Source organism: Salmo trutta, chromosome 31 (genome assembly GCF_901001165.1).
Source record: "Salmo trutta chromosome 31, fSalTru1.1, whole genome shotgun sequence".
Classification (NCBI taxonomy): Eukaryota; Metazoa; Chordata; class Actinopteri; order Salmoniformes; family Salmonidae; genus Salmo; species Salmo trutta.
In genome coordinates, this window is record NC_042987.1 from 3304511 (window position 1) to 3317138 (window position 12628).

At 43.1% G+C, this 12628-nt stretch overlaps 1 protein-coding gene across 3 annotated transcripts; it reads right to left on the bottom strand.

The window, feature by feature from the left end:
• Nucleotides 1-880: 880 nt before the first annotated feature.
• On the bottom strand, nt 881-11914 carry mul2 (mitochondrial E3 ubiquitin protein ligase 2). Of its 3 annotated transcripts, none has more exons than XM_029724871.1 (6): nt 11794-11914; nt 3632-3799; nt 3232-3319; nt 2961-3081; nt 2142-2373; nt 881-1942 (listed from the first exon to the last, which is right to left on the bottom strand). In XM_029724871.1, the coding sequence occupies exons 2-6, from the start codon at nt 3746-3748 to the stop codon at nt 1439-1441; spliced, it is 1062 nt and encodes a 353-aa protein (XP_029580731.1). In that variant the 5' UTR covers nt 3749-3799; nt 11794-11914; the 3' UTR covers nt 881-1438. The 3 variants fall into 3 exon arrangements, with proteins under 3 accessions (XP_029580731.1, XP_029580732.1, XP_029580733.1); XM_029724872.1 differs by having other exon boundaries at nt 3632-4555; XM_029724873.1 differs by lacking the exon at nt 11794-11914 and adding an exon at nt 4963-4977 and having other exon boundaries at nt 3632-4555.
• Nucleotides 11915-12628: the final 714 nt, after the last annotated feature.

Sequence of the window (12628 nt, forward strand, 5' to 3'; positions counted from 1 at the left end):
CACAAATTCAATGTGATCCGATGATTCATACAGTCAATGAGAAATTAGTGCCTTTTGCATCCCTTTTCTATATTTGTACTTAAAATACCACTTTTAAAGCCTGTTATGATAAATGAAGTGCCCTTTTAATATAGACCACATGGAGAATTCAATACGGAACATTTAGTAGTAATTTCATGGTGTAAAACCAGGTGAGCTGGTACTACTCTTTTTTAACCTTTTCTGGTGGAAAACTGAGCAGGTCGAGCATAAAACGTCAACCCTGTTACCCATAGGCTAGAAATGTTCTCAAGCTTGCATTCAATTGCCCCCCTCCCTGTTGGAAACAAGCTTCCATTCAATTGCCCCCCTCCCTGTTGGAAACAAGCTTCCATTCCCTGTCAAAGCATTTTGACAGGATTCTTTACTTTTACAACAAAAATATAATTGGTGGAACGACCCCCCCTCCTTACACCAGGAGTGAAAATAAGGCACAAAGCAAGCGATAGTACTACAAAAGTAAACACCTCTCTATCCATATGCACACTTATTTATGAGAGAACTGCATTCCCAGTATCTATACTGAACAAAAATATAAACTTAACATGGTAAGTGTTGCTCCCATGTTTCATGAGCTGAAATAAAAGATCCCAGAAATGTTCCATATGTACAAAAAACTTGTTTCTCAAATGCATACATCTGCTTTACATCCCTGTTAGAGAGAATTTCTCCTTTGCCAAGATAATCCATTACCCCTGCCCAGTCATGTGAAATCCATAGATTGGGGCCTAATGAATTTATTTCAATTGACTGATTTCCATATGAACTGTAACTCAGTAAAAAAAAAATATATATATATATATATATATATAAAATAAAATAAAAAATCGGTGTATTTATATTTTTGTTCAGTATATAAACATGTATTTACTATTCAAAACCAAACTCAACAGCTGTTAGCTTCATAATACATATGCATTTAAGTGCTTCAAAATGTTCACAAACCTCAGATTCACATTTTGTTGATACAGTAGCTGCACCTAGCCTATTTGTGTTGAGAATGCCAAGGACCATTCAGGTGATTATTACAGTGTAATAAGTACAGCGATGGTTTGCCTGGTCTATCAAGAGTTGGTCTCTCTCTGACATTGTGAGGGGTTTAAGGACTAGTGTGTGCACGTCCTGCTGTGTCTTGCTAGCTTAGGCCTCTCCTCGGCTCTCCAAAGCTGTATTTCCAGGGTGACATCATCACAGTAGAGTTCGGTCCTTCTGGTGCTCTTTCCTTCTGCCTCTATGTAGAGACTTATCTTCAAGGTTTTACAGCAAGTCAAAATGTCAATTATAAATTGTCTCCATTCCATCACCTTGTCTTTCTAGGAGTACAGGTAAAAACACCCCAGGGGATACATGCATATACCAACCATGAGAACACATATCTGTTCTACTCCAAGGCTGGGCATCAGGCCTGGTAGAGGGGCACCACCCTTTTGATGGCCTGCCGGCATATGGGGCAGGTGGGCTGGGGCAAGGCCTGGTAGCAGCTGTAGCAGCAGCACACGTGTCCACACTCCAGCAGCACACAGCTACGCGGCTGTGTCAGGCAGATCACACAGGCGTTTTCCAAGGGTGTCTCCTGCTCCCCAGACCCCTCTTGTGTAGACCCTTCCCCCGTCCCACCAGCAGCCAACCTCTCAAACTCCCTCCTCAGCCGTTCCTGGTCCCAGCGGACCCTCAGGCTGCGGTAGTAGCGGCAGCCCACCCAGAGGAGGATGGCGGACCCGGCAAGGGCGAACACAGAGGCCAGGACCTGCCAGACCACCGCTTGACCCTCCTGCTCCAGCCGCAGGGTCTCAAAGTCTGCCGTGGTGAGGAAGTACTCTGAGCCGTCAGTGGGCGGGCGGAGCTTCAGCACCCGGTCCGTGTCCAGGATGAGCTCGCCTACACCCGTCAGAGTAGCGCCAACCTAGAAATACAGAAAGACAAACTGGTCAGGATTATGGAGCAACACACTCACTATTTAGGGGCAATAGTAACCTCCCTCACCCTACACACAATAGAACATTTTGGGATCTTATTGTGGAATTTTGGGATTGAATATACTGTTTTTAACATAAGTAATCTATCAGTGATATTGCTACATAAAAAATGTACTCAAACCTCACCTTGAGCATCTCCTCAGTCTCCAGCTGGCCTTTGGGCTTCTCTCCACTGAGGTACTGCCCGATGATGTCGGTGAAACCATAGGTGGCCTGGTGGAACTTCTCATGGATGATCTCCATCTCCAGCCCCGAGGCCTCCAGGGGACACAGCACCCTCACGTTGGCCTGGTCCGACCCGACCAGGCTGAAGGGCACCGCGTTCACCCTCTGGTGCAGCACACGCTCACTGTCCGTCCTACACAGGAAAGGGAGGGGGGTGGGGGGGAACAAAGATTATTCATGATTATCCATAATCATGGTAGCATCCACATTAATGTAGAAGACTTCAGAAACATCTTATTTACAATAAAAGGGACTCCAAAATTACAAAATACATTGTTCCTATTGGGCAAAACAATCTTTTACACAATCAAAGCAAACTGCAAATGCATCCAACAAGTTTGTAGCCATTGCGTGCTAGGAATATGGGACCAATTACTAACCTTTTGACTATTTTAATACACTGTGAATTTGTCCAAATACTTATGGAACAAAAACTTATTCAAATGGGGGGGATATATACATCAAGTGGTTTCATTTCTAAATGGTAAAACAGATATGTATGAAAATACCTTCAAATACCGTTGCATCATATGAAACATTTAAACTCAAATCCAAAATACTGGAGTATAGAGCCAAACTTACAAATGTTAGCTTCACTGAGGAGTGTATATTTGATGTCAGACGGTCCTAGTCATATTAAAGTTTATCATTGAAAGTGGTAATACAGATGATACTAGTCTTTCACATTACATTTGGAGCGTCAATCAGGAGTGTTTCTACCAGGTGCGAGACAGGCTATTCCACACCAGCTTGTGTTCCCTCAGCATGAGTTTCTGCACCACCCCCATACTGCCATCCTGGAACTGACTCCTCAAAGGCTCCCCCAGAGGCTGCACTGCCCCTACACACACGCACCATGGAGAGACATTGATTATACTAAGAACTGCCCCATCACACCAATAAGTGAGAGAACAGGGTCTAGTCAATATCATAATAAAATGATCATAGTGACACTCAAATGTTTCCCATTGACACATAACTATATGCCTACCTTCAATGACAACATACTGCAGACACTTTCCCGGTGTCACGTTCAAAAGGTCTGCCAGTTTCCCATCCAAAGTCAACCGTGGTGCATCCTGAAACAACAAGCAAATCGAATGTCAGTAATTTCTATGAAAAAATCCCCATGTCTCAAAATTAGTCTTGTACTTTATCTACAACGTGTAAAGACTACGGCCTAGACTCAATTCGTGTAGCGGAAAACCCGCATTACAGCGCAATTTAAATTTAAAAGGTCATTTCATTTGAGACGACATATGGAGCATGCAGTCACTGAATGTGGGAACATTGCCTTAAATTTCAATCGCGCTATAATGTGGATCTTCAGCGATACGGATTGAATCTAGGCCGTAGCCTGAAGGAATAGATACAGGACAGGGCAGACTAACATTGAGCTTGTCCACTGTTTTCCTCTTTTTCCTGTAGACGTAGTAGAAGAAACCAGATATAGCCAAGCTGGTGCCTAGACAGAGCCCTTCCACCGTCCTCACTGGAAACTCCTCCATCCCCCCAACACACACTCCACACCGTCTCTTCTCACCTCCCTGGTAACAGGCCTACAGTACAGAGACAGACATACATACAGCCAAACATGTTATATGAAAGATGTTCTTCAGCATGAAAGCAAGGGGGCCATGCGTCACTCAGACAAGCTGCAATTAAATCTGCAGCTGCCCGATTCTCTTTGAAATGTCAGTGAAATGCTTGAAAATGTCTATCATTAGATTTTGACAGCAGTGTCAGAACGCTGGTTGCTATTTATTTTCAGCACTTTGACAAACTGGATTAGGCTATTCAGAATGCAAAGATGCACAAAAATATGTTGGGTATTCACATTTGATTGGGTTAGGCTATATAACGTTATAATCTAGGAAAATACATCATAATCCTATACTATAGTATTACACAGATAATGACTATTTACATATTCAGTGCCTTCACTCACAAGCACAACAAAGTTGGAAATGTGTTTCATTTCATTGATGACTTACAATCTGTGTTGGTGGCATTATAGCTACCTTTTTGAAATGGGGTACCTACATCAGTCTTTCTAGATGTCATATGATGACAGCGTTTGGGTTCAAATACCGTTTCTTGACTTTCAGGTGATTGACACGGTCTTTACATTCCTTGGCTAAATAGAACTGGTTTAGCTAGATAATACCAAATTAACGCCTATTGATGAAGCTATTTTCTTCCCATGGGACTTTCGTTAACATCAATACAGCCATATCTCTATATTACTGCGGAAGACAGACGGAAAACAGTGGCAACCACCTCTGCTAATTAGCCATCTAGCACGCTCCAAACACCTGTGTATAACAGAAGAAGGCCGACAGAAATGTGTTGTAACTAGGGTGGCACATTTTGGGGAATATTCAGAGGTGGAAACATTCCGTGGGGATTAACGGGAATATATACAAATTAATATTAATACCATTTAAATGTAGATGTTTTTTGCATTGGATATATTAACCATATCGTATGGAGACAAAAACAAACATTTTACCTTATAAGTAGACATAATTGCAAATGATTTAAATCCTTCCAAATGAAAAAATATATATAATTTTGGTATGAATTGAACTTTAATTAAATGAGTTGACTCTTCACATGGGATGATTTCACTGAACAACAAAAGGGAATATTGAATGATCCATCGCATCTCCCAAAAACGTTTTCAACATACATATGTAAAATTATAGTCTAGAAAATAAACCTTTGATTGTCTTCCTCTCAGGCTTCCATGTCTTCTCCCTGGACCTCCTCAATGTCCACCTCTTGAACATCAGACTGAGGCCTCATCTTCACTGTCACTTTCCAACCTTGTTGAGGATGGCTCGTTGTCAGGCTCAAAAAGCCTCAAATTTGCTCGGATGGCCACCAATTTTTCAACCCTTGTATTGGTCAGCCTGTTGCGTGCTTTGGTGCGTGTGTTCTCAAACAAGGACCAGTTGCACTCTGAGGCAGCTGATGTTGGTGGGATTTGGAGGATGATGGAGGCAACAGGGGAAAGAGCCTCAGATCCACAAAGTCCCTTCCACCAGGTGGCTGATTAGATATGTTGGCACGACTGCCATATTGCATCTCCATCCCAAAGCCCTTGCTTAGAAGTGTACTTCGTGAGGTAGATTGTTGCTATAACTTGATGACCCTTCAAATACCTAACCATTTCCTTGGCTTTCTTGTAGAGTGTATCCATTGTTTTCAGTGCCATTATGTCCTTGAGGAGCAGATTCAATGCATGAGCAGCACAGCCAATGGGTGTGATGTAAGGGTAGGACTCCTCCACTTCAGACCAAGCAGCCATCATGTTCACAGCATTGTCTGTCACCAGTGCAAATACCTTCTGTGGTCCAAGGTCATTGATTTCCTTCAGCTCATCGGCAATGTAGAGACCGGTGTGTCTGTTGTCCCTTGTGTCTGTGCTCTTGAAGAATACAGGTTGAGGTGTGGAGATGATGTAGTTAATTATTCCTTGCCCACGAACATTTGACCACCCATCAGAGATGATTGCAATACAGTCTGCTTTCTCTATGATTTGCTTGACCTTCACTTGAACTCTGCTGAACTCTGCATCCAGCAAATGAGTAGATAAAGCATGTCTGGTTGGAGGGGTGTATGCTGGGCGAAATCTCTTCCAATAAATCAAATGTTATTTGTCACATGCGCCGAATACAACAGGTGTAGACCTTACAGTGAAATGCTTACTTACAAGCCCTTAACCAACGATGCAGTTAAGAAAATACCTAAAAATGATGACAAAGTATGCGATAAGAAAAACTAATAATTAAAGAGCAGCAGTAAATAACAATAGCGGGGCTATATACAGGGGGTACCAGTACAATGTGTCAATGTGCGGGGGCAACGGTTTTGAGGTAATTGAGATAATTATGTACATGTAGGTAGGGTTGTTAGTGGCTATGCATAGATAATAACAGAGTAGTAGAAGCATGGGGGGGGGGTGCAAATAGTCTGGGTAGCCATTTGATTAGCTGTTCAGGAGTCTTATGGCTTGGGGGGGTAGAAGCTGTTTAGAAGCCTCTTGGACCTGGACTTGGCACTCCGGTACCGCTTGCCGTGCGGTAGCAGAGAGAACAATCTATGACTAGGGTGTCTGGAGTCTTTGACAATTTTTCGGCCCTTCCTCTGACACCGCCTGGTATAGAGGTCCTGGATGGCAGGGAGCTTGGCCTCAGTGATGTACTGGGCCGTATGCACTACCCTATGTAGTGCCTTGCGGTTGGAGGCCAAGCAGTTGCCATACCAGGCAGTGATGCAACCTGTCAGGATGGTGCAGCTGTAGAACCTTTTGAGGATCTGAGAACCCATGCCAAATCTTTTCAGTCTCCTGAGGGGGAATAGGTTTTGTCGTGCCCTCTTCACGACTGTCTTGGTGTGCTTGGACCATGTTAGTTTATTGTTGATGTACACATTGCCTGTGAGCATCAGAGGTGAACCAGTTGCTTCACTCATCAGCATTTCTCTGACTACGTTCCTCCATTGAGTCAAAAAACTTCTGATTCCAGGAAGACCATGAGCTGTTGCTATCGATAAGGTGTCTGATTCCTCATTTTCACCTTGAATAGAAGTAGAGGGACTTTTGTCAGAGGTTGCTTGTTGTGGGCGCTGAGGGAACTTTATGCACTTGGCCAGATGATTCTGCACTGCATTTGCAAATGTACACAGGTTTTCCTTTCAATATTAGCTGCAGTGAAATGTCTCCACACATCAGACAGTGCCCGTGGCATTTTCCTGTAAAGATTAGATTTTTTTTTAAAACAAAATACAATTCCATGTACAGAAATAGTTAAGCAGTTAGATTAAACAACTCCGTTGTAAGATAAATGTTTTAAAGTGAAACATGTATGGAAACAGGTGAATTAACACTCAGTTAGCAGGCTCAAGCAAGCTAAACTCCACATGGTACCAAAAACTAACTAGCAGAAATTGTTAACAAGTTAGAAATGATTTAAACACACTTTGCTGTAGGCTACTATTTACTAGTTAACAAAAAAATAAATGTATGTCATAAAATATTTTCATCCCACCCAGTATTGTAATCAAAACTTACCAGAAAGCATGTAGTCCTTGGCTCAAACAGTGTAGTAGTGTGGGCTCAATAGCATCTCATTAGTGTGCAAGATCTTGAGAATCAGCTGTACATGTGATGGAAGAGTGCACTGCACATGTCATGGAAGAATGCATTGTGCATGCAGAGGGTTGCAATTCCATTGACTTGGGAATAGTTTAAACAAAATATGCGACAACACCTAGAATTGCCTTGTGTATCCCACAAAACAGTACCAAGTCAATGTGCAGGGGTACGAGGTAATTGAGGTAGATATGTACATAGGTAGGGCTAAAGGAACTAGACAAACAGTAGCAGCAGCGTATGTGATGAGTCAAAAGAGTTCAATGCAGATAAATAGTTAGTCTGGGTAGCTATTTGGTTAACAGTCTTATGGCTTGGGGGTAAAAGCTGTTCAGGGTCCTGTTGGTTCCAGACTTGGTGCATCAGTACAGCTTGCCGTGAGGTAGCAGAGAGAACAGTCTATGACTTGGTGGCTGGAGTCTGAGCATTTCTAGGGCCTTACTCTGACACTGCCTGGTATAGAGGCCCTGGACGGCAGGGAGCTCAGCCCCAGTGACGTACCAGGCCTACGCACTACCCTCTGTAGTGACCTGCGGTCAGATGCCAAGCAGCTGCCACACAGCCAGTCAAGATGCTCTCAATGGTGCAGCTGTAGAACTGAGGATCTGAGGGCCCATGCCAAATGCACTATGGTATATTGAACACTGAGCTATAGTCAATTAACAGCATTCTCACGTAGGTGTTCCTCTTGTCCAGGTGGATCTTGTCCATAGTCAATTAACAGCATTCTCACATAGGTGTTCCTCTTGTCCAGGTGGAGGGCAGTGTGGAGCGCAATCTGTGGATCTGTTGGGGCGTATGCGAATTGGAGTGTGTCCAGGGTGTCTGGGATGATGGTGTTGATGTGAGCCATGCCTTTCAAAGCATTCCATGGCAACAGATGTGAGTGCTATGGGGCAATAGTCATAGACAGGTTACCTTTGTGTTCTTGGGCACAGGGACTATGGTGGTCTGCTTGAAACATGTAGGTATTGCAGCCTGGGTCAGGGAGTGGTTGAAAATGTCAGTGAAGACACTTGCCAGCTGGTCAGCGCATGCTCTGAGTACGCGTCATGGTAATCCGTCTGGCCCCGCGGCCTTGTGAATGTTAACCTGTTTAAAAGGTCTTACTCACATCGGCTACGGAGAGCGAGATTACACTGTTGCCTGGAACAGCTAGTGCTCTCATGCATGGTCCAGTGCTGTCTGTCTCGAAGGCAGCATAGAAGGAATTTGGCTCGTCTGGTAGGCTCGCATCACTGGGCAGCTCCCGGCTGGGTTTCCCCTTTAAAATCAGTGATAGTTTGCAAGCCTTGCCACGAGCATCAGAGCCGGCCTAATAGGATTCGATCTTAGTCCTGTATTGACATTTTGACTGTTTGATGGGTTGTCGGAGGTCATAGCTGGATTTCTTATAAGCGCCCGAATTAGTGTCCCGCTCCTTGAAAGCGGCAGCTCTTGCCTTAAACTCAGTGTGGATGTTGCCTGTAATCCATGGCTTCTGGTTGGAATATGTACGCATGGTCACTGTGGGGTCGACATTGTCAATGCACTTATTAATGAAGCCGGTGACTGATGTGGTAATTTTCTCACTGTTAAATCGGATGAATCCCAGAACATATTCCAGTCTGTGCTAGCGAAACAGTCCTGTAGCTTAGCATCCGCTTCATGGGACCACTTCCATATTGAGCGTGTCACTGGTACTTCCTGTTTGAGTTTTTGCTTGTAAGCAGGAATCAGAAGGATAGAGTTATGGTCACATTTGACAAATGGAGAGCAAGGGAGAGCTTTGTATGCGTCTCTGTGTGTGGAGTAAAGGTGATAGTTTTTTCACATCTAGTTGCACATGTGACATGCTGGTAAAAATTACGAGACGGATTTCAGTTTCCCTGCATTAAAATCACTGGCCACTATAAGCCTCTGGATGTGCATTTTCTTGTTTGCTTACGGCCCTATACAGTTCGTTGAGTGCAGTTTCAGTGGCAGCATCGGTTTGTGGCGGTAAATGGACAACTACGAAAAGTATAGATTAAAACTCTTTGTAAATAGTATGGTATACTAACTCAGGCGAGCAAAACCTTGAGACTTCCTTAACATTAGAGATCAGGCACCACCAGTTGTTAATAAAGACACACACACCTCCCCCCTTAACTTTACCCAAAGCTGCCGTTCGGTCTTGACGATGCATAGAAAAAAACAGCTAGATGTACAGTACCAGTCAAAAGTTTGGACACACCTACTCATTCAGGGTTTTTTCTTTATTTTACTATTTCTACATTATTGAATAATAGTGAAGACATTCCATATTTCATAGTTTTGATCATCTAGTAACCAAAAAAAGTGTTAAACAAATCAAAATATATTTCATATGAGATTCTTCAAAGTAGCCACCCTTAGCCTTGATGACAGCTTTGCTCAACCAGCTTCATGATGTAGTCACCTGGAATGTATTCCAATTAACAGGTGTGCCTTGGTAAAAGTTAAATTGTGGAATTTCTTTCCTTCTTAATGCGTTTGAGCCAATCAGTTGTGTTGTGACAAGGTTGGGGTGGTATACAGAAGATAGCCCTATTAGGTAAGACCATGTCCATATTATGCAAGAACAGCTCAAATAAGCAAAGAGAAACGACAGTCCACCATTACTTTAACACATGAAGGTCAGTCAATGCGGAACATTAAGAACATTGAACATTTCTTCAAGTGCAGTAGCAAAAACCATCAAGCGCTATGATGAAACTGGCCCTCATGAAGACCGCCACAAAGGAAGACCCAGAGCTACCTCTGCTGCAGAGGATAAGTTCATTAGAGTTAACTGCACCTCAGATTGCAGCCCAAATAAATGCTTCAGAGTTCAAGTAACAGATAGATACATCTCAACATCAACTGTTCAGAAGAGACTGCGTGAAATCAGGCCTTCATGCTCGAATTGCTGCAAAGAAACCACTACTAAAGGGCACCAATAAGAAGAAGAGACTTGCTTGGGCCAAGAAACACGAGCAATGGACATCTGTCCTTCGGTCTAATGAGTCCAAATTTGTCCAACCGCAGTGTCTTCCTGAGACGCAGAGTAGGTGAACGGATTATCTCTGCATATGTAGTTCCCACTGTGAAGCATGGATGTGTGATGGTGTGGGGGGTGCTTTGCTGGTGACACAATCAGTGATTTATTTAGAATTCAAGGTATACTTAACCAGCATGGCTACCACAGCATTCTGCAGCGATACGCCATCCCATCTGATTTGCGCTTAGTGGGACTATAATTTGTTTTTCAACAGGACAATGACCCAAAACACACCTCCAGTCTGTGTAAGGACTATTTTACCAAGGAGAGTGATGAAGTGCTGCATCAGATGACCTGGCCTCCACAATCACCCGACCTCAATCCAATTGAGATGGTTTGGGATGAGTTGGACCGCAGAGTGAGGGAAAAGCAGCCAACAAGTGCTCAGCATATGTGGGAACTCCTTCAAGACTGTTAGGAAAGCATTCCTCATGAAGCTGGTTGAGAGAATGTCAAGTGTGTGTAAAACTCATCTAGCCAAAGGTTGGCTACTTTGAAGAACTTCATAAAATATATTTGGATTTGATTAACACTGTTGTTTACTACATGATTCCAAATGTGTTATTTCATAGTTTTGATGTCTTCTATTATTCTACAATGTAGAAAACAATCAAAATAAAGAAAAACCCTTGAAGGTGTGTCCAAACTTTTGACTGGTGCTGTACATTATCCAATTCTTCCAGTTGATAGGATAGACTCCAATGGAGCTTGTCTAGTTTGTTCTCCAGTGATTGTAAGCTCGTTTGCCTCTCTTGTGCCGTCCCTTCCTTTTCGAGTCCGGGTGATTCGAGCCTGGTCCGGACTCTGATGAATAAATATTCATCTAAATCGAGGTTAGTGATTGCTGTTCCCGATCTCCAGAAGCGGTTTCAGTCATTGGTAACAATGCAGAAATATTATGTACAAAAAAAGTAGCATAATCGGTCAGGAGCCTGTAAAATGGCAGCTAGCCACTGCAGCGCCATCTCCCCCCATTGCACAACCATACATAACCAGTAAAGCCAGTTCTAAGATGTAGCCGGCCCAGAACACCATTTAACAAAATATCACGTTCAACATTGACATTATGCTATCTCAGATACCTACTTCGATAAAGTTGCTGGCCCACTGAGTGGATATAAACAATAACTACAGTTGGTTTGCTAGCAAGCAAATGTTTTGTTAGCTAGCTAATTTAAATATTTTGCTAGCTGGAAGACCTGCCATTGACCTCTAAAATATCGTCTTTGTTTAGTCTTAAATGTGGCCTATGTCCGCAAAGGTTAGACCATAACATCACAACAGTATTTGTGCACTCTTTTGCAACAGCCGAAGGGTCAAATCTGACTTAATCAATCAGTATTGTACATTTTTACCTTTCAAAAACTAGTTGTCTTCGCCGGAAGAACGGGCTTTTTGTTTTGATCACATGACACGTTCCCCTTCCTTGACGCTACGCATCTTCGGGTGAAGCCAATGGCCCGGTTCCCTGGGTATTTTGAGAATGTCACTTAAAGATGCACTATAAAGAAATTGCTCCGCCTTCCTGGACACAAAAATTCGAATCGTTTGTCTAATTTCAGTTTGTGACCAAACAAGCAAGTATATTTTCCATAACAAAATATTGCATTTTCAGCTGTATGAAGCTGGTGTACAAAACCAATAGTAAAATACGCAAAAACGAAATTTAAGGGAAGTTTAGAAATAGCGCACAGAGAACACATCTGCCGCGTCTTCGGCTTGCTTTCAGTGAGAATTGAAAGATCAATAACAAACATTTTTGTCGGTGGCATCTTTAATGACCAATGGAATGCACTAGCGGTTCGGGGGGGGGGGCAGTGCCCCTGTGACAACAATTTTGGACCCCCTTGTGGCCCCCCTAAATGTGGAGTATGAAATAATTTTTACATAACCTATTTTTGCTATCGTTCTTTTTTTACATCCGTTATTAGACAGTGGCAACGCGGAACATGGTTTTTTGACTGCTAATGCCTGCAATGCAGTGCAGAAAACGATATGACAACAATAACGTCTAATGTAACTGGCCCCTCTAACAGTACAACTGGCCCCTGTTTGCCCCCCCGTTGAAATGGTCTAGAACCGCCACTGATGGAATGGTGTAAAATGTACAAACTATTCCTCACCCGGGCCACCGGGTCATGCAAAACGAACTCCCCAAACGACAGGGTGACGCTATACTGAATCATGTGA